This window comes from Aythya fuligula, chromosome 4, assembly GCF_009819795.1.
Source record: "Aythya fuligula isolate bAytFul2 chromosome 4, bAytFul2.pri, whole genome shotgun sequence".
NCBI lineage: Eukaryota > Metazoa > Chordata > Aves > Anseriformes > Anatidae > Aythya > Aythya fuligula.
Genome location: NC_045562.1, coordinates 72,921,467 through 72,948,857, shown reverse-complemented (window position 1 = coordinate 72,948,857; position 27,391 = coordinate 72,921,467). Strand labels below are relative to the sequence as shown.

General features: G+C 38.3%; 2 protein-coding genes across 6 annotated transcripts in view; one reads left to right on the top strand and one right to left on the bottom strand.

Annotated features, from left to right (window-relative positions):
- Nucleotides 1–27,391, top strand: part of CTNNA2 (catenin alpha 2) — a 484,674-nt gene that overhangs the window by 319,573 nt on the left and 137,710 nt on the right. The gene's annotated exons all lie outside the window — the stretch shown is intronic.
- On the bottom strand, nt 5,157–7,069 carry LRRTM1 (leucine rich repeat transmembrane neuronal 1). Its single transcript, XM_032186541.1, has one exon. The coding sequence runs from the start codon at nt 7,005–7,007 to the stop codon at nt 5,442–5,444; it is 1,566 nt and encodes a 521-aa protein (XP_032042432.1). The 5' UTR covers nt 7,008–7,069; the 3' UTR covers nt 5,157–5,441.

Genomic DNA, 27,391 nt, shown 5'->3' with positions numbered 1-27,391 from the left:
CTTTTGCATGGCTTCATGGCTCTAAATGTGCTTTGTTGGTTTTCTTTCACACAGAATATGCTCTGAATAGTTGCTCCTAATACCATAATAGCTCTGGTTTATGTCAGTAATTCTATGAAAGGTTAATCTTTAAATCACCAGCATTTCCTAAATTCCTAATCAACATCATGCTTGGAAAGGAGCTCGTGTAAATGCTCAATTTGTTAATATTAGACTGGGTTGAGCAGGTCAAGGAAAAGTATAACCTTGGTGCATAATGATAAATTGAACCCAGCAAAAATACCTCAGATATGTTTGTCGTAATAGCCATGCATGCAGAAATCGAATATGAGGGAAAATGAGCGTGGATATAATTAGCAGGAGAATCTGCTATAGTACACGATCCCCCTCTCTCTAAATGGGGGTTTCTTAGAGGACAGAAAAAATGAGGTATATTTCTTATAAAAGTCTGATTTTCTAGAAAGTGTGTGGTGAGCCATGGCTGGGATAGGTAGGAAATCCAGCCAGCAAAGTGAGGGGAAGAGGCAGTGGAAGAGCAAACAACCTGATGGACAAGGGGATGCTGAACTGCCCGGGAAGTAGTTCATGGCAGAGGCAATGATGTGAGGCGAATGTCTGAGAAAGCATGTCCATGTGTTCCTCTGCAAATGCATGTGTGTGTTTGAGAAGACAGAAAGAGATGCTGGGTATCTTGCTTAAATCACTGCTGTTTGTCCTCACCATGGCTTCAACGTGGGAGGCGAAGGTACTGAAAAAATCTCATTTACCTCATGTGCACGGTGGTCACCTTGCCTTCTCACCAGCTCTCGTCTTTCCTTTCATCTCTGCCCTCACCCTTTCCTTTTCTCTTTCATGCTCAGTGGAAGTGTTTGGTGCGGTGCCCTCCTTTCCAGAAGCTGTTTCATCCCTGCTTGCACAGTTTTAAAAACTGCTTTCTCCACCCACCATCAGTCTTGGTTTTCATCTGTGCTGGGCCTTTAGATTTGCCACGTTTAAAAAAGAAAAGGCAGAGGAAGCCAGCCACAGACTCATTTACTTGTTGTTTCTCCAGTCTTTTTTTCTCATCTTTTGTCTCCTCTTCATTTCTTTTATTATTATTTTTGTTATTATTATTATCGCACTAGCAATAAGCTTCCTAATCAAATACTTCTTCTTATTTGCCATTCTCAATACCACTGGAGAAGCCAGAGGGAAGGGAAGAGGTATTCAGAGCATCCTTTTGCTATCAGAGCAGAACCAGACACATACAAGAAACAAATTTAGTCCATCTCAAAAGCGAATGAGGGGCTTTTTACCAGAGCCAAAGAAAATGATCAAATAGATACACTTCAAGTACTCCTCGATGCCTTTGCTATAAAAGCACAGAACATCTAATAAAACGTACAAAAATATCCTTAGGTATCAATAATAGTTTTTCTCTGCACACGTGCGCAAGGCAGTTGCCACCCAGGCATGGGACTGCATCTTCAGCCTGCTGCAGAGCATCTCGGTACGGCTGTGACACGGAGAAGAAGCTCAGCCCCCTGGTTGAGCTCCCTGCAGTACTCTAACAGTGTGGTAAAGGAGGGAATTTGCAGCTTTAACACAGAGTTTCTTTGTATTTTATATTATTCAGGCCAGAAACAGAATGTGGTACATTAGCATTGATTCTGTGGTTTCATATCACTTTTTTTTTTAAGTACAGAACGAAAGGGAAAAAAAGACAGGAAGGAAAATAAATCATCCCTTATATACATTCAAAGCATACACAGCAACAGTTCCTTCATCACTGGGTGCACTATGAGGGTGTATTGATGCTAGCAGCAAGAGATTGCATATTAGAGATCTATAACACTGAGAGTGTTAACCAGCCTCAAAAAGGTAGTTCTGTAGCTTGCCTTTCACCCTGTCTTACAACTAAAAACATTTCCAAAAAAAATATAATAATAATGTTAATTACCTAATTATAACAGAAAGATTGGCCCTACTAAGTGGAACATTAAAAGGGGAGTATTTAAAATATTCATTTGATTTTCCCCAAGTATCTCCTGAAGGAGAAACTGTCACAACTAACCCCAAAAGCTTTTTTTTTTTTTTTTTTTTTTTTAGCTGTATAGTAAGCCAGGATAAGGGGATCAAAAGAGAGGGAATGACATATGTTTGGACAGTTGGCAAACATGAAATCTGAAAGGAAGAGTGAGGGAAAATCACTGCAGTTGCCATAAATACATTAGAAATATAAGAATTCTCTTATATACCAATGCAAGCAGCCTGGAGCAGGATGAATAACTGGGTTTTTAATAGCTGGATTGAAATTAAATATTGCACATTTATTTTTTATTGTCCTCGTAGTTCTTTCAGAAACTTTCAGAATAGACATGTAGTAAGTCACACCCAGGGACCCCCCTCTTTCCACCAGCAGAGGGGTAGCCAGATCTTCAGGTGGTTTCTGGAGATCATTAGGAGGTTGTCTCCAGAGGACACTACCCTTAGACAAGATTTTTGCATGAAGGTTGTGAAACACCTCATTTTCTGCCATTTAGTGAGCGCTGTCCTCTCCATGGAGGATCCATCCATCATCCTGCTGGAGGTGGCAAGTCATCAGTGGTCATTACCACTTCTTCGGGAGAAATGGCAACAGGCAGTACCGAAATTAAGCCCTCCCTTCTGAAATCGCTGCACCTTTAAAGCAAAATGTTCCGTTTGGTTTACTCAAGCTGCTGATGCAAGATGCATGAAGCACAGAGATGAATAAATTGCAAAGGCGGAATTGCTCACGTCTTGCAAATGTTGCTCGACGTTGCTAACACCAATAAACAGCAGGAATAATTCCAGAGGGGTGCAAACACTGGCGTGTTTAAAAACCAACCCACAAATATGCTAAAAATACATAGAAATACAACCACAGGACGATTGTTTGTCAAGATCAGTTTTGCATCAGGTTTACAGGGCCAAAAACATGACAGCACTACTACATTTCCTTGTAGCAACAGGGGGTCACTACAGAAAGAAAGACTGTATCTGTTTTTCTTTATTTTACCGTATGTAGCCAATATTTTAGCAGTTGTGGTTGGTTTGGGAGGCTTGCTGGCAGCTACCTGTAATCAGTCCTTCTGATTGCAGTGCTGGGTGGTGATTTGAGGAGCATATAACACAGCCCAAAGTTAGTCTTGTGTTTTATTTTTTCTTTTAATCTTTCAGTTAAAATCCCTATTGGTTTCAGTGGGGGGGTTAAAGGGGAAAATACATATTTTGGCCCTCAGTTAGCATGGTACAAGGTATTTTCTCTCCTTACCTCCTCTACCTTTGCACTTAGGTTCCCATGTGGGCACCCTGCCTTGCAGGTCCCTTAAGAGTTTCAGGATGGATCAGGCCCTCATGGGTTTGAGGCACAAAAACAGAAATGTGCAAGTGTTTGAACAGAGAAAGGCCTAGCTTTGACAGTGACAGCTTGTTTCAAAGCTGAAGATAAATTTTCAGTGGCTTTAATTAAAAATATAAATAAATAATAAAAATAAAAAAGTTTATTATATTTCTCATAAAAAATCCTCTCCCAATACATTTACTCTCATTGGTCTCACTGATAATGTTATAGTCTCGTTAAATAATAAAAGAAAGAAGGTTATTAAGAGGCTATTTCATATTTAATATTACACAAGGTGAGGGATGTACCAAATAGAGGAAGAAAGTTTGGAACCCTCCAAAATAGTGTCAGTTAGATAAAAAATATATAAAAGTTACTCTTTACAGTTAAAATTAGCAACTAAACAACTGGAAAAACAGTTGCTTTGCAGGAGAAAAAAGGAAAAAATAAGATCTGTGCCTAATCTTATGTTTATAAGTCCGTTGTAGGCTTTTGAGTATAGGTGGCAGTTGGAGGCTATAAAAAAAACAAACGCATGTTAAATTAAAATGGATGTTAGAATTCTCATTTTTTCCTCCATTTCCAACTCAAAAATAGCGAAATATGTACAAAGCATAGCAATGTTACCCAGTTCTTGATTTTTACTTTACATTTTGCTGGCACATTATGCTATATGAAGAAAAATTCAGGGTATTCTGCCTGCTGTTATAAAACTGCCCTGTCTTCATTAGTATGAGAGGAGTTGTTCCAAAGATCAAGCAGTAGGTTGTTCACATACCGGAATGAAAAACCCGAAATACGAGGAAAGGAAGCCTTTATTTAAGGGCAATCAGAATAAAACAGCCGTGTGATTCTACATTACCAAATGACTGCTCGTAACCATGAATTCCATCTTTTCAGTTATTAGGAGGGAGGGTGCCTATGCTCTCAGCCTCTGCAGAGGTTTCAGGGTGGTTTGGTTAGTGGATGCTAGTGATGGCAGTGAGGGGCATGGGGTGGCTTTGCTGGAGAGCCCAGAAGTGTGCCAGGATGGCTCTGTCCCCCTCGCAGCGTGGCAGCCGAGGTTTTGCACACCCGGCACACACAGGTTGCACCACTGACAATTGAGCCGCTTCTGCTCTCCTCCTCTCATCGTGACTCTACAGTGCACAAGGGTTTCTCTGCTCTTGGCATGTCTCAGAACAAGCATAAAAGTGGGAATAGCTAGTAAAAGCCCTTAAATTTATTTATTTATTTTCATCTTTTTTTTTTTTTGTCTTAAAGAAAATGATGACTAGCACTTTTTCGGCAGTGTTTCAGTTATTTGGGTTTTGTCATTTGTTTGTTGTTGTTTGTTTTTTTTTTCTTTCAATGAGACTCTGCAATATGATCAGTTGTGATACAAAATACCTTTAGGGGTTACGATGCAGTTTTTTAGGGATCTTACAGCAACTTACAAGTGAGCTGTGCTTAAAAAGCCTCAGAAATCCTGTCCCAGGGACACGGGCAAAACTTGAGCCTTTCTGAGGTGCACCAGCTCCTTGCTGTGCTGACATCCAGTTACAGGTAGCACATTAACAAAAATAAAGTTCCAGTGTCATGCTTCATACCGCCAGTAACATGATGTACGTGAATGTGTAATAATTACAATGGGAAGCCATCGGGTTAATTTTCATCTGTCTATTTTTAACGTGGCTTCATTGCTCCCAGACTTTCAACACTCAGAATGAAAAGAGGTTAAACTGTTGCATTTTGTATACAGGGAACAATTCATGTAATATACACCAGTCTGTAAAAACTGTAAATGCTATTTTTTTTTATTTTAAACATTTTCCTTAGTTTACAAAAGATCAATAATCGGTACCTTTTTACACTCTCAGTTTCCTGAATATTGACAGATCTTCAAAGGGACTATTAGCATAGGAAATCTTAAGATTGGCTGTCCTGAAGATTTTAAGACACGATAAAGCTAAAATATCAAGTCCTGCCGGCAGCTCCTTCTGCGATTTTGGCAGAGGAGTGCCTGTGAAATCCTCAGCAAAGCCCAGCAAACCCCCCGCTCCACTCTCTGCCTGCACGCCGCTATTTGGTTGCACACTGTTTAAATCCCCAAGGCAAATCACACCTCGCACTCCCTCGCTGGCTGCTGGTGACAGGAGCAAGATCCGTACTCGTTAATGATCACCAGGGCTCCCTCGATGTGGTTGGGTTTGTAATCAACATAATACTCCTGGGCTGACATGGCAGCCATTTGATGCATGGTCTGTTTCTGCTTCTGCTTCCTGCGCTGTGTCACAAAGCACTGTCTTAGCTGCCTGATGCTGGCAGGAAAGCACTTCCAGGAGACGTACAACACTAAAACCACGATGAGGAAGCTGAAAATCAGCGCCATGGTCCCCGTCACCACCTTGTGAATCTGCACGGCGTTCTCGGCGCTCTCGCCGGGCAGCGTCACGGTGATGGCGTACGTCGTCGGCTCCTCGTCGGCATCCGGCACGTTGGACGTGGCGGTCGCCGAGCCATAGCCGAACATTTGGTCGCTGTTGTTGGTCACAGGGGAGAGGGTGTTGATGCTCGTGGGGTCCGCCGCGTCCTCGCATAAGTGGAAAGCGTACACGGCATCCAAAACGTCCTCACCCTGCGCGTACTCGGGGGTGGCACAGAGCAGGTTGCTGTCGTAGCGGCCCTTGAAGTTGCTCAGCCAGGAGGCCAGGGCGCAGACGTTGCGGCCGCAGTCCCAGGTGTTGGCAGAGAGGCTGATGCTAGTGAGGGACTTCCAGGAGTCCAGGATGCGAGAGTCGATGTAGGTCAGCCGGTTGGAGTCCAGCTGCAGGGACTTGAGGTGAGGCACGCTTTCGAAGACATGAGGTTCGATGTACTCGATTTCGTTGCCAGAGAGATCCAGCTTTTCCAGTTGCCATATCCAGTCCAAAGTGTTGACGACGATGGTAACTTTATTCCGCCGCAAGCAGAGCGAGTGCAGGGAGATGAGCCTGGGAAAGTGGGCTAAATTCACCTTCACCAAGTCATTGTGCTCGAGGTGCAGCTCGGTGAGCTTGAACAAGCCTGCAAAAGAGTTTCGAGCCAGGCTCTTTAACTGATTGTATCCTATGTCTAGAAACTTCAGGCTGCGACAGTCCTGAAAAATTCTCACCGGCACGAACTTGATGGCGTTCGACCGCATGTGCAACGTCGTGAGTTTTCTCAGCCCGTGAAACAGGTCGGGCTCCAGCGCCTGGATGTTGTTGTACGATAAATCCACACTGCGCAAGTTTGGCATGGGTCGGAACGTGGTGTTGGGCAGTTGGGTTATTTTGTTGGAACTCAGGGTGAGCTCTTTCACTCGCCGCAATTTTTGAAAGGCATTCCCCTCCACTGAGCAAATGTGATTGTGATCCAGATAGAGCCACGTGAGCTGCATTAACCCTGTGAACTGTCCGTCATGCAGCTCTGAAAGGCTGTTGTACCGCAGAGACAAGCCCATCATGCCCGACAGGTTGCGAGGCATCTCTGTGAGATTCAGTGATTCACAGTACAAAAGCCTGCCCTCACACCGACATAGCTGTGGACACCCACTATTCACGGCTGGAAGCATTTTAGAAAAGATACCCAGCGTACACAATATCAACCCCGGGGGCTTCCTCAGCAGCCAGTTTAAACAGAGACCGATAAGAAGGAAATCCATTAGCAAGAATATTTCCAAATATGCTCGAGAATGTCCATTGAATCTTTTCAAATTCTACATCATATTTTATTTAAGGGAAAATAAAAATAAAAAAATAAACAACCAAAAAAGCCAAAACCAAAGCAGAACAGCAAACAACAAACACAGAGCCAAATATTTCACTTTACAGCATGCAGGAGCTGTGCAGCATTAAAGTTCACAGACATTCAAAGGTAAAATGATAGTGATTTTGTTCATGTTAAAGGCTGCAGCAAAGAAAAAAATCTTTCTTCATGAAAGAATTTAATTAAAAAGTGTCTTACCCACCCTTTTCCAGAGAGTGACAACCTCCATTCAGTTGCTTCCTTTGTGTTTGGACTAATTATATGCAGAGCTAAAAAAGACCCCTCTGTGCTACAAATTCAGTCCCTTTCAGTGCTGTGCAAGGCTGGCAAGCTCACAATGTCTCACTTCGCTTCTGCTCAAAGAGCTCAAGGCTTGTCCAGCTAGCTTTTTAGCTGACTCCTAGGACCTGCAAGTTTCAGAACTATGTGCATGAGCTTGATCTTCTCCTTCTCCCTCTGTCCTTTTCTCTGCAGTTAACACTGTGGCGTGAAAAAAACTCCAAACTCTTTACTAACGACTCCACAGGATTTGGCAATCTGTTTAATGTCCATCATTTGCAACGACCATTGACCGGCACAACCTTTACTCCATAGAGAGATTACCATGCATTCACTGACCGGCTAAGGGTAGCTTTATTTCCCATTCTTTGTTCGCTTTGCTTGTTAGGTGATGCTTAGAGCAGAGAGACAGCAAGAATCCCTTCCCTTCAGCCGAGCAGTATGTTGGTAGAGCATGCAGAGGCACCTAGTGTTCACTGAGTGTCGTAAGCTGCTCATGATTGTACGCCTGCACTGTGCATCTCAGACATGGGCAGATGGAAAAGGGGTGGGCATAAAACCAAACGCCGGAGCGAACCGGGAAAGTAATATATGCTCTTTGATGAAATGGAAAATACTTTAAGCCTATCTCTCCATTTCTCAAACACGCACGCACACACAGCCGCACAAATCATCAACAGCGAGGCAGTGCTAAGTAGGAAGCTCGAGAATTAGGTTTCTTTTTTTTTTTTTTTTTTTTTTTTGCTTTTGTTTAAAGTCTGAATTTATAAAGCCATTAGCCGGGAGAGGGAGATACTTGATTTCTTGGTTGGGAAGGAATATGTAAACCAGTATCTTTGGATTGCTTTTTCTCTCTAATTCTGTTGATGAGATTTGCCTTTCAGAGACTTCGGGGTGGGGGGGATGGGGGGAAATGTGTTTTTATTCTGACATTGTCTAAATAGAGCATGATTTGAAATTCTGTGCATTCTTTCTCATAGAAATGCAGCCAGAGCTCTGCAAATAGGAATGTCTGCTTTCATATAAGCTTTAATTACATTTGGTCGTTTTCCATCCTGCATATTTTGTGTGTGTTCAGCACATGCCTTTCCTAAAGGCTTTTTTTTTTTTTTTTTTCTTGCAGTGTATGTAACGGCACACAAAACTATTATTCTTGCAGTATAAAGAATACTGTGCTTTTGGAATAAGATCAGCATATAGGTTGCTCTGGCTGTGTCGGCAGCATGCAAAGAAGGGGTGGAAAACCCAATCAGTTAGTAAGTTCTGCAGATTGTGCTGCTTTTTGTTCCATGTACCAAAAAAAAAAAAAAAAAAAAAAAATCTTGCCTGGTAATTTGCAGTCCTCATTATCTATGGGAAATGCATCGACAATGAGCTCTCTCTAATTTTTACTGACTGAAAAACATACAATACTTCTATCAGGAAAACGCTGGCCATCTTTTCATATTATGAAATAGAGTCTAAAGCCTGTGTGCTGGTGAATGTGATCAGAGCTGACAGCTCACGATTCTGCACGAATCCTCTATGAAGAAGTTTCACATGGAAATACAAGAATTGCAGAAGATCGTGCTAATGTTCTCTTTAAGTCAAGATCGGTTGCGAAGTACCGGAGGCAGGGCAAAACTGTTTCATTTTCTTGCTTTTTCACAGCCATGCTAATTTTAAAAATCTTCTTTTTGAAGTATTTGTTGCAGAGGTATGAAATGCTGGAGCTGTTCGTTGTGTGTGAGTGTGGCTGGCTGCTGTGAGTGTGTGTTCGTATAGATCAAGGAATGCAGTGATTTGATGCAGTAAAAGTTGTTTTGCAGAAGTCGTGGAAAACTTAGACTCTTGTTCATAAAAGTGCGTGAAAGAGATTCATTAGAAATGTATTTGCTGAAACCATTCTTAAATAAATTACAAATATAAATTACTTTGAGTGCAGTCTCAGAACCTGGGAATTGATGTGCTTTAATGCTCCCAATCCAGTCTATTCATGTTCTGCTATTCACAGCCCTTGCATTTCAGGGGTCTCAAAGCAAAAAATGTGATGCTTTAACACCATATGAACCTCTTGTATGTTTTAGTATTTGGGCAGGAAAGCTGAATGTGTTCCTCCTCTCCCAAAATCGTGCTGTCTTGTTCAAAGCAGGCTGTTTATGCAAGTGTCCACTGGTTGCAGTACACCTTAATTCTGTTTCTCAGTACACAAAAGCAGGAGGGAAAGCAACAACAGAAGCAGGATAAAGAGCAGAGAATCAGGAGAAATGACTAAAAAAGCTCTTGTGCAAGAATGCATTCCAGACTGCAATCCCAAATATTTTGATGCAGTTAGCTAAAATAAAATAAAATAAAAGATGATTTGAACTTTACAGATACTGATCAAAGGTTCAAAGCGATGAGGCTATTTCACTTGAAAGACTGCAACCCTGCAAGTCTTGATGAGGTAGGTCTCAATTCCCTCTCCCATATAACAATTTGGAGACAGATCTGCAAAAGTAGCCCTAAAAATTTCATCTCTGTCTTGAAGGAAAGCTGACATTTTCTGCAAATCAGATGACGATAATGATCACTTAGTTACCATCTAAATGCTATGTATAAAGTGAAGAATTCCTCTGGTAGAAATAAAACTCCATGATACATCAATGTGAAGGGCTGAATACTTTTTTTCTGTGATGCTTCTTCTTGCTATCACCTGGGATACAGCTTGGATCCTAACCAATCTGCCTATTCCCACACTGGCATATAATCTATTATCATTTGGTTGCCAGAGGTAGAAATTAGAGCAGACAGTAGAAAACCTATATAGCATCAGCTGGAAGGCTGACAACTAGAATTAGAGACCCAGACTTAATGGCCCTAAGCAGAATCTCACAGCTCTGTCAGAGCTCTATTGCACAAGAGACTCTGCTCTTATTTGTCCAAAAATGTGTTTGTAGAAAACAATCCAGGTAGTCTTAAAATGAGAGACCTCAGTGTACATTTGGGACTGTGATGCTGAGGCAGAGTGGTAACCAAGTGTGAGAAATGGGGCATGGGGATCTGAAAAGACAAACCTTGGTGAATATATGGCTTAGCTCTGAATTACCTTTTGTAAATTTGTTTTTCTCTGTTTTTAAACTTTTTGCGATGTACTTCTTCAAATAAAACTAGGAATCCACTTTGAGCATGACTGCAATGCAAAGGGCTTAATTTCTACTGTCTGAGCTGTTATCACAGCCAAACTGTTAAGTTTACACATTTTCTGGTGTTTCAAAGCCTCTGGCAAATCTCTATAAATTAGTGGATTTAAATTAGCTTTATTAAATGTGCTATTATAGATCATTTTAAGAAGCACAGACTAAGTTTATATATTTTTAAGGGAGATTGATTAAATCAAAATAAAGTAGGTTACAGAAGAACAACTCACGTAAAGTTTTAGAAAGTTTAAGTGGGAAACTATTGGAGTCATCACAAGTGAATGGGGTTGGGACAGAGTAAGCAAAATCAGAATCTGGTCCCTAATGTCTAAGTATGCATGTATACATGTTTTCAAGTATTAACCACCAGCAGCAAATAGTCTTGTTTATCATGTATATAAAGTACTGAGTATACTTCTTCCTTCTGGCATTTTCTGAGTGGTTTCTATCAGTATAATAAAAAGTGAGGCTTTTAGTAGTAATTTTAATTTCCTTTCATGAATGGGCAGACTCAAACCTTGATCTTACACAGTAGTCTTTAATTTTCAGGTGCACTGAACCATGGCATTTCATATAAAAGAAACATTTAAAAACAGAAAAGGGAAGGAAAAGATGTGACTGAGTAAAGCAAATTAAATCTGTTATTTCTCTGATATTTATATCTTGGACATCCCTGACATTTGGTTAGCTGTCCCTTCTACATAAAATTTAGGGTTTCAGGTAATAAGAAGTCCATCACCTGTATAACTTGTCTCTTTTAGCAAATGTAAAAATGAACTGTATTACACAAGCTTTTGACCAAAATAGCCCTGGCTACTCAAGATGCTAAAGTAATAGTGATAATTACCATTCATTTCTTGCAGTGCCGAGCAGACACACTGAGTTTTTTACTACCTTTAAACAATAGATATTCTAATGTAAATCATCTTACTGTTTTTGACAATGTGATAAACACTTTAACTCTCAGTACAGCCACTCCATTGTGATCATCAGCCATGTTCAACAGTAGATATTCATGTATAGCTCTATTAAGCCACTCATGGAAGAGACCTATGTGCAGAATTGTCAATGCAGTGTGAAAATGTCAATTAAAAATATATATATATTAGTGATAAGATGAAGTGTCTCTCTCCTCTGTTCATTACTAGTAGAATACTTGAATAAGCTAGACAGTTACTGACTCTTAGGTATCTGTGAAATTACAGATGGATTTCTGAATGCTCTGTCAATGTTCTAGGCAGTGTTATTGGTTGTGAATGTCTAGGTGTAATGGAAAGATAAGTTATGTTACAAAATTTAAAATATCTCCTTTTGTCAATAATCAACACATTGTTGAAGATCTTTTAGCATCTTGGTCAAACTAAGACTGTTGTATTACAGTCAGGTTGCCAGGTTGTTGGAACTCCTGTTTTATAGGAAAAGTGAAAAATTTTACCTTGGTTTTCAATTAACTCTTGCTAATTTATATCTCTAAAATGTCTTGGGAAGTCTTGGAGTAAGCATTTGCAGAGAGCAATGATTAGCATTTGTGATAGTTTTAGTCATATTTAATTAGAAATCAATTAGTTACACCTTCAGAAAAGCTAAGCAAGAAAGATGCTTCAGAAAGGTTTGTTTGTTTCAAGACCTTCCCAAGCATTTCTGGAGGTGCCACTGAATTGAAAGTAGTTGATTTCCAATTAGTTTAAGAGCACAGAGGGCCACAGCTTATCCATATACCTGAATATATCTGCTTTGCTCTCTTCTGCCTTTCCTAGTTCATCCATAAGGATTATTTTTTTTTTAATAAAATACAATGTTAAATGCTTGATTATTTGCATTTCAGGACTCATTTTCACTGAAATTACTCTGTTTTCTCACTTGGATGTAGCTAACCAAGATGGCTGCTGACACCACTGCATCTTGTTTTGGTTGGTTTGTCAGTTATTTTATCATTGCTCTATTTACTCAGATTCATCAAACCAGAGAGAGGTCAAATGGTGGAACCATGAATACACAGCAGAGTGGCAGAATAGCAGAGTTGCTTAGGATATTGAAAAATCACCTGTAGCCAAATCAGTTGTGGCCCTAAACCTATCATGTGCCCATAACTTAGACAGGTGCTACGTGCTCTTCCCTTGGAAAGACTTGTGTTGCTCAGAAAGTTGGAAAGTCTCATCTGGGGACACAAATATAACCATGCCAACACACTTCTGCTGTAGTAGTCATTCATATTACGTTGGGATTGCCTTCCTGATGCAAAACTGTTACGTTTTTTGTTGAGGACATAATTTTGGTGGCAGTAAAGACTTTACAAAGTCTTTAAGTTTCAGGAAATAGGGAGAATTGAGAGGCATTTATGAAATCAATTATTAAAAGCTAGGATGAACAAATTAAAAGCTGTTCCTGGCAGTATCCTAGAAGGTCTTTTTACAAATGGATGAATTGCTCTCGGAAAATTTTCCCAGAGCAGAAAATCTGTTCTTCTCAGTATTAGACAAATGGTTGTTAATCTTTCTGTTGTTGTTGTTGTTGCTCCTTTCCAAATGTATTTTAATGTACAATCAGAAAAGATAACTAGCCTTATGCTGGCTTCTGTAGATACCTAACTACAATAAACATAGGTTGATGCTAAAGTCACCGTGAAACAAGAATTTTGGAATCAAATAAAGACTTTTATTGAGTTTTCTTCCATCAGAGAGGGTACCATTTCAATTGACTCCAAAGGCTTTGTGGGGAAGGCAACAATGCTTTTCGATACTGCTACCTGGAAGTTACAGAAATATTCCTGGATCTGACTTGTGGGATTACTGAAGGCCTGAACAATATGAACTAGCTTTTGGAGTCATGGAAAGAAATGTTGGACTGTAGCAGAATGCCTGTAGCAAACAGGCAATCGGCTCTTTGGCAGACTACATTATTCTCAGTTATTCTCAATGTGTTTCTTGGTATATCTTGGCAGTTAGAAAAGACAGTGTTTTTATGTTTCTCTCCTTCTGCTCTGATGATAGCCATAATCTGAAGGGAAAACTAAGTAAAATTTGTTGAAATCATGCTTGTTTCTCTATTGAGTTTCATTGGGATATTAGGAGGAATCTGAATCATTACAGAGAAGTCATAATGCATAAAGCAGATTGCAGCCTCACATTTCAGACAGAAGTCATTGTGATTTTTGCAAACTTAAGACGCTTTGTTGACTACCTGAAATATTTATGGCTTAATTACGTATTATTTGCAACTGATGTAATGTCTAAGAGCAATAATCATGGGTCAGGAGTCTCAGAAGGACATATTTAAAGGCATAACAAAAGATGGTCATGCCGTCTAAAAAAAGAGAATATCTTGACCTTTTTTTTTAAAAAAAAAAAAAAGCTTAAAAATACTGAAGCAATATCAAGCAGTTTCATAAGATGGGGGTTGTGTGTGGTGTATATGTAATCTTAGAAACCCAGCTTTACTCAACAGCTAATTTAGTTTTGTGAGAATCAATGGCAGGCTTTGAAATGTGCCTTCCTGCCTCATGTTTAGTTTTATTTCAAGGTGTTTGTGTGCCTACACTAAAGTTTTATGTCTTATAAGGAAGAAATGTACAATGTAATCAAAGGTTTGTGTTGCTCTTTTACACTCAATAAATGTGCAGAAAGGTATACTCAACCCTGTAAACATTCCCAAAGATCCCAAAGATCCTGAATTTACCTGCAAAGCTAGAAGAGGCGTATGTAAACCATGTTAGCAACACATATACAATAACAAAAATGCAAGTTACCTACACATTATATATGTTCGTACAGGTGAAACAGCAGATTTGAGGGCAAATAGTAATAAAACCACAGGGTTTGCTTCAGATGTTTAAATAGCATCATATTTCCTCTTCTACTGCTGTAATTTTAATTCTTCAATATTTATGTAACGTGTAGAGTTTATAAGTTTTATCACTTATCCTCAGTTTATATTTTAAGTGAATGGAGAAATGCATAATCAACTCGAAAAAATTGGAAAGGCTCAGCCTGTTTTCAAGATGTACGATATTTTACTTTGTTTGGAATTCTAGAGACCATTTTTAAAGAACACTTGGCTTACTTCTACTCTTTTTTTTTTTTTTGTAGTGCAAATTAATTATAATTTGACAAGAGAGTGCTTGATTTTCTTCTTCAGATTTGGTGTAGTGCCAAGCTTTATTAGTTAGAGCCTCTAAATCAAAATCAAAGGTCAGTATCCATGAAATGCCTGTGGCTCAAGATATATTGTAGATCTTTCCCCATTATTTAGAGATTTTTGTCTTTGAAAATGTGTGTATATATTTAAATGGATACTACTGTATGTTCATGCATGTCTGTGGAAGAATAACCATTTCTCATGATTACATTGGTAATATTCCAAAGAGCAATCCTAAATATGTGAGAAATTATTGGTGTGAAACTCTTGAATTATGTACCTCTGTGGCATAATCTATAAACTCAGGCTGAAGGTTCGTGTCCCACAGCATGTTGTACGCAGTGACTCCACTTCTCCTCCCAGCCATTGGGGAGATGGGCAGAGATCCTTCTCCCAGGTCTCCCCCAGCATCATCCTCCATCCACCTGTAGCTTGTACTGGCACATTGCTCAAGTGGGTCCATTTGGGGAACAAGCAAGTAGGGGACTAAAAGTGATTAAGTGAGCCATGGTAGTGATTGCTGAATATGCCAGAGTTCAGTTACTGAGCAGGGAGAGGCACATAAAGATTGGTAGCTTGAAAAAGAAAAGAAAAAGAAAAAAAGAATAACATCCTGGAAGCGGTATTATATGTCCTGACCCTCACTCTGCTTCTTCTATTTCTATACAAGTTTTACTGCTTTTTCTAAGACTTTAGTCTTCCTACATCTATTGATCTATTGTTTTGTTGTTGTTGTTGTTTTCTGTTTCCAGCCTTTGATTTCAAGGATTGTGTCTTCCTGTATAACACTCAGCATGGCAGGAATCTCTTTTTGCTATGTCCTAATGAATATGATAATAATCAACACAGCTTGGATGCTCATGGCAATAAATGCTGAAAAAGAATAGTTGAATTACAATTGTATCAGAAAAGTAATCAGTACAAATGAGGTTTGGTAACATTGGCTTCCTACAGCCTCTTAGGTGGGCTTGAACCATGCACTGATATTAGGTCAGTAGAAGTCCCTTCTAGCTGTTTTCCTGGCCATGAAAACCATGAAGGCAATGAGCTTCAGAAGATATTGAAAATGTAATGGGAAGAAGCTTCCCTAATGATAGAGATAGCAAATGAGGTTGGGAGGTATTTGCTGCTTTATCTTCTGACCAAAGAAAATAGTATCGACAGCAGTTTAAAAAGCAGTTATCCTCCCCCACCCCCATGTCCCAAAAATAAAAAGGGGGAGAAAAAAAAATAAAACATCACTTTTGGTAGGTGCTATTTTTCCACGGTCCTCAGTCTGCTGGACTGTGGAGTCCACTGGATGCTTCTGCAGCACTGCAAAGTAATGCTGACCTTGGGATACTTCCCTGAAACACATTCAGCTGAGTCTTTTGAGATATGTTCTCTGACTTTCTGGATTTTCTGGCACCGTTGTGTCCATTAAATACTGATTAGATTTCAGAAATCCGAGAGACCAAATAATGCTATCATCTGTTCTCTACTTATCTTAATAATATTGCCAGTAATATTCCAATATATCAATTCTAGGATATTCTAGACCTAATCTGATGCATGAAAAATATGGACACTATGCTTTTTTGTTTCAGAAGCAGAACAGAACCAGTTTATTTATGGATTGAATTTTGCTATATTGCCTAGAGATGATGGTAAAAAGTGAATTAGCTACTTTCAAGGACTGTTAGAGAAATACATCGTTTTTCATAATGTTTGATGAATTGCTTACAGTACTTGTTTTACTTAAAACTGCAATTAAAGATCGCCCTCTAGTCAAAAGAAAAATGTGATAAAAATGTGACTTGAAACTGGGCAGAAAATTTTCTAAAGCCCTTTGGGATTAATTCCAGTAATTATTCAATCTGACGTTTTCCAGAGAAATGACCCTTTATGTATGAACTCCATTAATCATAATAACATAGTTCACATGTCAGAGACTTCCGTCCTGTCACTTCATATATAAGATTTAATAATAGACTAATAAACATCCTTACTTAATATAAGAAAATAATAAACTGGTTTCAAAACATCTCAATGCATCTGAATTGGTTTTATCTAGGTTTTGGCCTTGTGAGATGGGACACGTTGTGTTTGTGTCTACACAAATGGGCTGAATTTCTAGGCTATAGCTGTCATTGACATCATGTCTCCTGCTAATTTTGTGCAATTTCATTCATAGCATTTTAAGGACTTTTTGCTTTCTTTTCTCCTCTGACCTGTCCTGCAGAGATTTGGTTTGTCTATTTATCTGCCTGGTTGTAAACATTTGTTTTATGAATTTACTTGTGTAAGTAATTGGGCTATTATCTTTTGCATGACTTGTATGTAGGAAATAAAAAATCTACTTTACGTTGTCTACTAACAGAAGAGTATTATTTTTCTTGCATGTGAACTTATTGCATATTGTTGGAACTGCACAGTGAATATTGAGTATCTGTCTGTGATGATAAGCAACTTTTAAGAAGATTGCTGTTATGTCTGTCATTGTTTCATTAACTGAGGATATTCCATAGTATTTTCTTGCATTAAGAAGTGGTGATTTAAAAATGCATCTGTGATTAGATGGTCCTATTTGAAGAATTTACCATTATCTTTTTTTTTGACATTCTTTTTTTTTTTTTTTTTTTTTTTTTTTTTTTTTTTAACTGGGAAGTGGAATTATCTATGCTCTGATGAGAAGTGATAAATATAATCTTTGCTGCATGTGGATAAAAACCAAATGAGATTGCTTTTACACAGCCTCCTCATGCATCTTCTGACTTATTCAAAAATTAGAGAATAATTCTTTGTCTTTGGGGGTTTCCTTCATATATATATAAATACATATATATATTTCATTATTTCATTATGAAGCAACATACGGTGTACCTAAACCATTACAATGACTAATGCTTTCAGTTCAGGATTTTTACATGTCAGTTGTCATTCTTTGCACATTCCAGTAGATGGCAACTCCGGTCTTCTTGACATTTCATCTCCATTCAAACTAGAAATCTCTTCTGTGTCCCCCGCCCCCCTGCCTGCTGCATCTCATCTATATAAATGGCTAAAAGTTTCAAAGAAACGTGGTTCAATTTTACTTTTATTGAAATCACTACATAGTATCTGATTTGAACTCAAATAGTACCAAAAAAAAAAAAAAAAAAGCACCAAAGACCCATAAGCACCAATTCTCCTGGATCATAAAGCACACACTGAATCCCCCATAACTTTTAAAAACATTTTAGGAGTTTTCATAAAAAGGATGAGTACCCAATTTTATTTTTATTTTTAATGTGAAACAAATGAATGGATCGGCAGAAAATACAATGTGCTAGCTTTAAGTTTGATAGCTTGACTAAACAATCTAGTCTGTATCTCTTTATCCTAAATATCAAATTATTTATTTTCACTGTGCACAGTAAATACTTGATTAAACTTTTAAAAAGTTGCAAATGATATTTTTTTATGAATATGGCGATGATGAGGATTGTCTTGGGTGAGGGGAAGTGTAGGACCCAGGGCTTTCAGTGTCGTGTTAGAGATGAGGATTTTCTCAGATTCCCCTCTGTGCTTTTATTCTGTCCCATCAATTGTGTTATTAAAGCATCAGTGTAGAGGAGTCTATTTCTCCATTTTCCTCTGCTGACTTTCACAACTTAAATACTTGCATGTAGAATTTCAAGACATAAAACAAAGCATCTCTCTCTGTGAATGAATGCCAGACATCAACAGGCACAAAAGGTTGTGATTGCTCTGCCTGGGTTGGAGACTAATGATCATAACAGTCACACAAAGGATCCTTTCTCTAACTCTCTGTATCAAGACTGCAGTTTAATTTTCAAATCCCTTCCACTAACTAGCAAGGTTTTATTTTGCAGTTGATGGTCAAAAAGGGACAGAGGGAGGAACAGTATATATACATGTATATATATATATATATAAATATGTATATATAAATGAAAAGCAGGTCTAACTTCAAAAGAATACATGTTACTTAGCAGATTTGTTGTTGTTGCTGTTGTTTTTGTTTACCTACTTCTTCCACAGAACATTTTCAGTAATCGTGCAGGAAACTCAAACTGCCAAAGTCTGTAGCATCAGTGATGCTATTTGATGCTCCGTCTTATGGTCAGAGACAGAGACAAACATTTATTGTTTAAAATCAACTGCAAAAATTTCTAAGGCACAGCAATGTTTAAGGCCAGATTTAGATGTTCGTGCTTTTATTGGTTTAGTAAAATCCTTAGTTTTCAACCCAGACTTTATTACTCTGTGGACATTTTTACTTCACAGAAACAGTATTAAAATAAATTATGCTCATATAGGACAAGCAGAATATCGGTCTATTTAAGCCTGACTGATTTTTATGTAACAAATTAGAGAACAAGGTAATTAAATCTCTTTTGAATGTCTGTTTCATCTCTGGAAAGAATCCCAAGAACCTTAGAAAACTGACTTTCAGGTTATATACAGGTCCTGGGTCTATTGCAGCCAAGTGGCTTGTTGCTCATTATCGCATTTAGTGCTACAGAAACTACTCCACCAGAGTCTTTATTAAAACTTGCTTAAGGCTAGCATTTTCCCTTGGGTCAATAATGACTTTAGAGGAATGGATGTAGAAGCTAGATTTGTTCTAGCTACTGGAATGAATTATGTCTCATCAGGGCCCCCAGGCTAGTATTTCAAATTCGCCACCAGGCGCTTCATCAAAAATTCCATTCCAGTATTGAAAAGACCTTGTGCACCTATTAGTAAAAGCAGAACATGCATCTGAAGATCTTCCCCCTGCCCAAATGATGCAACTGTATATTTTTCTCCGTTGACCCCACTGAGTTGCTGTGCACACCAGTGAAAAATCAGGTTTAGAAATGTCTCCTGAAGATTTCATGCATCAGGGAGATTGTTGCTAGTGATTTCCGATTAAAATACGGAGCACAAACAAAGCATCAAGCTAACTTTCTACTGCAGTGCTCCTACAGCTAATAGCCATTAAAATCCAGCAGCTCATTTTAGTGGTGTGAGCACGGTATTTATGAGGGGGTACCATATGCAAATACCTTTTCCTGCTGCGAGCCCTTGCTCAAAAGTTGTGCAGTAGCAGTCTATGCCCCTATCCTACTCCTACAAGCAAATATTTCTGAAATATGCAGCTTCCTTAATAAGTAAAAACAACTTTTTTTTTTCTCTTTTCTCTCTTTTTTTTTTTTTTTCCAGTTTGGAAAATCTTCTCATGTTGATGGTAAGGTAAAATATGAACATAGATGAGGCTTTGGATCTGTGATCCTAAGACAAATTGCTAGCTCTCCCATTTCTGTTTTTTAAGAATGATCTTGTGAAGTTTACAAAATTTAATGGCATAGTATATGAGCATTTGTTCTCTTTCCATGTCTTTACAGTCTGAAATATCTGTTGAAATGCAGTGGCGTTTGATATTAAAAAGAGAGAGGTAATGGGTAATAGGCAGACAGGTGTTTGGCTTTTCTTTGTGCTTGTCAAGGATAAAGTCTTTCAGCACGTTACTTGGATGGCTCACAAGCACATTCACATTCACATCTTATTTTTTTTTGCTGACTGGATTTTCCCTTAGTGCTATGTTCAGAGATTTCAAATGCAACATTACCAAGGAGGTGCCATTAAAATCTGAATCAAATGGTGAATGTTAGGATAGATGTTGCACTTCAACTGCCACAACTGTAGCCTAATATTAAATATAAATAATTATTTTCATATCTACAGTGACATTTTCCCTATAACCATTTTCATGGTTTATTTCTTGACTATCAACTGCAGAAATTGTAAAATATTCTTCTGCCTTTGGTATCTATCATACGCCACACTCCTTACTTTTCATCGCAGAACAGATTTTCCAGATGTTTCTCTACAGAACATGGAATAAACCAGTCTAGCATCTACAGTAGAGAGTATAATTGTGTTTGCCTTCTTGTAATATGTTTCTTCATTCTGCATTGGGATTTTAGAAAATAGTATTTTAAAAACATCATGGCAAGGGTAATTGAGTAAATATTGTGTATAGGTAAGTTTTCTTCACAGTTTGTAAGGTTGAGACATTATTTCACATAGGAGAGAAAATTATCAAATTCATAATCCAGGCTGCTCAAATCAAAATATAAAAAATAGAAAAAAATACATATAGATTTTCTGTGTATACACAGTATGTACGATCCATTTCTCTTTTTTTAGGTTCTATTTAATCCCTAGAAAGAAAATGCAGATTTTTGATCAAGATATGAGACATCAACTTTTCAGCATGAACTTTTCCTGTTCAGTTTCTATTTTAAACAGTAGTGATCTAATACAATAGTGGACCCTATGTTAGGTGCTCAGATTTATTGTTCTTTAGACATCTTTTAAATTGTTTGTTTCTTTTTACTTTAAATACCTGTAAGTTAGGCTTTAGCAATGTTTTTTTTTTTTGTTTTTTTTTTTTTTTTTTTCTAGAGCATGGAGAATAACCAGGATTTAAAAACATGTTCTGATCTTTTACAGATACTCAGGAGCTGAAATGCATTCTCAGCAAAATCATGAGATTTGGGTTTCTCAAGTACCTTTAAAGTTTTGAGACTCAGATCCTGACAGTAGTTTGGAGCCTTCTCACCAATAACCCATCTAACCCAGTCTTCTTAAAAAAAATATAAACCATTTTTATATCCAGAGTTAGAAGAAAACCCTATGCAATTTTTAAGGTGATTCTTTCAATTGGTTATGGCCGGGCAAGTCGTTGCAAAACAAACCATCATAGTTCATAGAAGTGCAATGGATTTAAGAAATCACTTAGTCCATCTTTCTGCTGTAAAGCGTATCAATTTTGTGGTTCCTGTCTCATTGGCTTCTCCTGTAAGCCTTGAGAATTGAAGATTTCTCAAGGAAATCTATTCCACTACTTTTCAAATTTTGAAAGTTTAGCAAACACAATGCGTTCAGGGTTTTACTGCTGATGGGCTGGGTTGAGACATGGTGCTAAAAAGACCATGGTATTCGATCTGAGACATTGGTAGCTCTGCACACAGCATCTCCCTGGCTGCAGCGAGGTTTCTCACTCTGAGGACAGTGCTTGCTTTTTCTGCAGCTGGGTGACACCGATGACTCATGTTCCATTTGTGATTCACTAACGCCCCTGGAACCCTTTTTTTTTTTTTTTTTTTTTTTTTTTTTTTCAGATTTTCTACTACTCATTCTGTTTTATAGCTGGTTATTCTTGACTGAGTGAGTATCTTGCACATGACCCTGTTGGATAGCACCTCTCTCTTTTTTTTTTTTCCTTTTTCTTTTTGAGGACATAAGTGTAATTTGTCAGGTTCATTTTTAATTTTTATTCTGCCCTCCAGAGTACTTTTCAGTGCTTCTTAGCTTGGTGTCATCTCCAAATTTAATAATTGTAGTTCGTGTTCTATCACCTAGGTCATTAATGACAATATGAAACATTGATGGACCCAGAAAAGACCTTTCTGTGTCATTTCTGAGTCAAAGAATTGCTTTTAGGTAGCAAGCTCATTATATGGCATGGATAATTAGATTATATTAATAAAACCAACAGAAGGAAATGTCCACATTTCCTTTTCTTCTCTCAATTTTTGCATGCCCAGATAGAGTGTAGGGTACAAATAAACTTTGTAATTTAAATAACAAAAACCTGCAAGGATTTACAATGAAAGTTTTCCTCCTTTCTTAAAATGGCTTTGATCCCATGGATGCTTACACAAACACAGACCTAGTCTTTGCCATTTGAGCTGTGTAACATCCTTTCCCATAGCTTTCAATGAGGTCAAGCACTCACTTAAATGCACAAATTGCTTTGTGCTGAATTACATATTTTCTTAACTTTCATTTAATGACAAATAACATTCTAAAAAATATTTTTTTTATGTTCTGCTATGGAAAAAGACACATCTCCTTGTTTATAGCTGTAAGGACTGTAATACACACTACATTCATATACTGTATCTCTATGAGCTCGACATAATGAATTACTGATTACCTGCATTACATGTAAAAATTAGTGTAGCTGGACAGCTATGTCCCTGAGGAGACTCGAAAGCATTAATTAGTCAAGTCCTGGAATATATTAAATCCATTAACTTGCATCTATATTTTCCTGCCTCAAACTGTAACAACACAATGTCATACCAGTTATTCAGTGACCATCATACAGAATATATTTGACTAGGACACTCTTTTTTCTGGCTTTGGTTTGCTCTGTTGAAACAAAGTTATTTATTCAATAGTATTTTAGTATATTCCAGGGATATAGTAAAAGAATTTGGGTTTGGTTTGTTGGGATGGTTATTTATAAGCCCCCACACACACTATAAATGACAAGCTAATACGATTTTTTGTTATCTTAATAGTATTTCCATGGAACTTGGCCTCATGTGGAATAATCTATTATATTATTACTTTCAATTTATTTGACACCTGTCCGATACTCTAGACACTTCTTTCTGTCTAAAGTACTTAGCTTCCACTACAATGGTGGTTTTGAAATTCCAATATTTTTTCTTTATGTCACTTATCTTCACAGTATCTGTGTGAAATATTCCTCCTTATAAACAGATAGAGAAGGTAGAAAGAGACTAAACTAACATGACAAATACCACACAAGCATCCTATGCTGAGACAGAGAATTTGTGCTTCGGAAGTCATAAGCTAGCACCCCAGGCATTCAATACTTTCTTTTTTTCTCTAGCTTGTTGGATAAAACACATCATTCTCAGCCCATCCCCACATAGTGATTTGGTTTTCATGCCTACAAGATGGTAATACCATAATGATGTATTTAAACAAAACAGCTTGTCCAGACCTGGCTTACTGTTCTGTGCTTTTTCTTTTTCTTTTTCTTTTTCTTTTTCTTTTTCTTTTTCTTTTTCTTTTTCTTTTTCTTTTTCTTTTTCTTTTTCTTTTTCTTTTTCTTTTTCTTTTTCTTTTTCTTTTTCTTTTTCTTTTCCTTTTCCTTTTCCTTTTCCTTTTCCTTTTCCTTTTTCTTTTCCTTTTTCTTTTTCTTCTTCTCCTCCTCCTCCTCCTCCTCCTCCTCCTCCTCCTCCTCCTCCTCCTCCTCCTCCTCGTCCTTCTCGTCCTCGTCCTCGTCCTCGTCCTCCTTCTCCTTCTCCTTCTCCTTCTCCTTCTCCTTCTCCTTCTCCTTCTCCTTCTCCTTCTCCTTCTCCTTCTCCTTCTCCTTCTCCTTCTCCTTCTCCTTCTCCTTCTCCTTCTCCTTCTCCTTCTCCTTCTCCTTCTCCTTCTCCTTCTCCTTCTCCTTCTCCTTCTCCTTCCCCTTCCCCTTCCCCTTCCCCTTCCCCTTCCCCTTCCCCTTCCCCTTTCCCCTTTCCCCTTTCCCCTTCCCCTTCTCCTTCTCTTTTCCTTCTAGAAGAGGTTTCCTGTCACACATGTGCTGTTTCTCTGTCTGTCCCAGCATGCAGGCACTCATATGCCCCATCCCTTGGGGCAGACCAGATAGGTCATGCTGTCTTCTAACCATCAGCTTCCATCATGGGGTCTGCCAAGGGCTGGCAGCAGGTGGACTCAGAGCTTTTCTGCTCAATCCTTTTGATATCAAAGGCTTAACAGCTCTAAAGAAGTATTTTGCTGAATCATGTGCATTTTTGAAATGCTCTGTATAAAGTAAAATTTCCCCCTGTGCAGCGTCAAATCCCATGTCTCCTATTAAATGTGTAAGAGATTTTTTTTTCCCATGTGGTAAAATTTATCATCTCTAGTACTAATTATTACCATCTCTAGTACTAATTATTAATTATGGGGGGTTACAGTAGAAGATGGGTGCCCACCAGCACAGATTCAAGGTGCTGTTTTTTCTACACTCCAGCATCACCTGTGCAGAGCTACTTGCAGGAGCTCCTGATGGCCATCCCATTGCCTTTGGTGACAATATATTTCCTAAATCCACTGAAATAGGTACTACAGAGAATGTCTCATGTTGCACCATGTGTCCTGCTTGAGTGGCATAGGAAAGGGAGTTAGATCGGGCACCCAGACCATTCCTGGATGAAGATTAATATTTTCAGACACATTGTGACTTCTTGTATCCACTCACTGTCATGGGATACAGGTCAAGGAGCAAATCTCAGCACCATCTTTGGTTTGCTTGGGCTTATCTGTGCCACAAACATGGGGAAAGCTTTGCTGACAGCAGTTTTGCCCTTACAACCCCCAAAAGATCCACTTTCCCTTGCAGGTGAATGTGTATATTTGGGCATGAACTTCGTCCCTTATGGGTTACAAGTGTGTCATCACCTCAACCTCTCCTCTAGTACTTTCTTTAAGCTCCCTTTTCTGTGTCCTGTATTTTTGTTCTCATCGAGCAGCCACAGAAATGCTGCTGTTCCTCACAGACTAAAATGAAATCTCAGAGCTGGAACTTGACAAAACACCTGTAAATTGGCAATTTGAAGGCAGTCACTGCTGAAAACGCTTGTAACCCTTTTGCCTCTCCTGCAAATCTCAGATATTTGTGTGGCCAGAATAAACCCGAGCTGGTCAAAGCTCCCTGGCTGTCTCTGAGAAGCTGGGTTAGAGCACAGCTTACACATCGAGTGTCAGAAATTACAGCTGGCTGTGAAAGCCAGTAAAATAGAGACCGACAATTTGTGAGGTCGAGATTGGGAGTAATGAGAAAAAGAGAGAAGAATTGATTCAGAAGGATTTAAAGTGGAAGATTATTGATATGGAGAAATACAATATTAGGCAAAGGCAGAAAAAAAAAAAAAAAAAAAAAACACATAAATTTACAGTTTAAAGTTTTAGGAATTTGATAGGGCTGGTAGAAACAGTATACTTTTGGAGACAAAAATTGTACAAATACACATCTAGAGGACCACTTTTTTAATCTTAGGAGAAAAATGCAGCAAATATGACTTATGGACAAAGTGGTACTGATAGCTCAGGATCTGCTGAAGCAATTCTGTAGTTCTTTATAAAGATCTGAAGACCATATGTACTGGTTTTATTCACAGCAGAGAAGAATATAGCATGTGGGTGATTTAGTTTGACCTGCTTAGCATGTATAGAAAATGGTATAATGCCAGTTTGCTGCTACCTGGGTATGTTGCCTAATAGTTTGGAATAGTTAAGGATATAATTTAAATTAAAATTTAGGAACATTAAGATACTCAGTTGCTTTGGGGACAAAAAAAAAAAAAGAGAGAGAGTAGTAATAGTGAGGAAGTGAGGAAGTCAAATAGTGGAAATGTAAGATGACATTTAAATTAAAATCTTGCCTCTATTTGTAAATGTGGCAGTGTTTAATGTGGTTTTGATCAGTGCAATATGCTATCCTTATATCGGCATAGAAACGAGATTTGTTCACAGTGTCAGGCTGCCGTGGGTGGTGGGGGATGTCCCTTCATAACAAGCACTTGATTTAAGTGGGACAAATGAGTTAAATATGGGTCTGTGTCTGCGGATACAGAAAGCCAAGCTAAATGTCCATGTCTGTTCCTGGTGGAAAAGCTTCACAGAGTTGATATAGTGATTCTCTGCAAGCATCATTGAACCTAGGAGAAAGTCATACAAGCGGACAAGGTCATATAATGCCCCAAAGAAATTGCTCTAAACAGTGTAATCTACAAGGGGAATGAGGGAGTACAGATTTTTTATTTGGGTGAGGTTTCTCCCTCCAGAAATTTACCCTATTTTTCTGCTTTGAACAGATGTCTCCTAAAACAGTGTGTGGGAAATTTCCAAGAAAGTCCATGCGCTTATATTTTTTTATCCTTCTAAAGTATGATAACCATTCCAGATATGACTGATTATATTATTTTGTGTAGCTTGCAACGTTTTGTGTTTCAATTCATTTTATTATTTTTGTATAAGTATAAATAGCACTCGTACTAATTATCTGAATCCTGAAAAAATACATAGAATTTCAAAAATATTAAACAATATCTTTCTAGGCTTGTGAAATTATTTCTACTTTTTTTTTTTTTTTTTTTTTTTTTTCTTCCTTCACAGATTTAATTGATATTCACATCTATCTGTGAAGGCAATCACACCAGTCATTGAAAATAAAGCTTTGTCTTTATCCTGTACTGCAACAGAGACAGAAGGCTGAATAGTCAACTAAAAATGTCCATGTAGATGGACATTGGTTCTCTTAAAATGCTAAATGGTCCAAAAACTGGGGGCATCACTAAAGTACAGAAATGCAGAGGACAGGTTTTAACTGAGATATTTAGAGGGACTGAATTTTCAGTAAGTGGCTCAGAAAAGGAGGAGGTGTCTCCATGGAAGCCTCATGAGCTCCTTAGGTGTTTGTCACAACTCCACAAACTGTTCCATGGATGAAGGAGAATGACTTGGATGAGCAAGGAGGCGTGAGGAGGCATACTGACCCATGGTAGCAACTCAACCCGCATCAGCACAAACACTTTTAAATTTGTGTGAAAATAGAGCAAATTCTTAAACACGTGTAGATGTTCTGCAGAACACTGAATGTGCAACAGACACAAAACAGCTTACTTTGTGCATATATGGAAAGCAGGAAATGAACTCATTAAAAGGACCATGAGGAAAATTTTGATTCTGTTTTGATTCTGAAAATTACTCATAACAATATCTAGCTGGTCAATTTGAGACTGTTTCTATGGAAAGAGAAAGCAAACAAAAATGCCACTAACAGTAGCAAGGCTTGAATCATACTTTTGATGTGGGCAAGGAAAAGTAGAAGAGATGTAAGAATCAGGGTTTGTGGAGGCAGATGACTAAA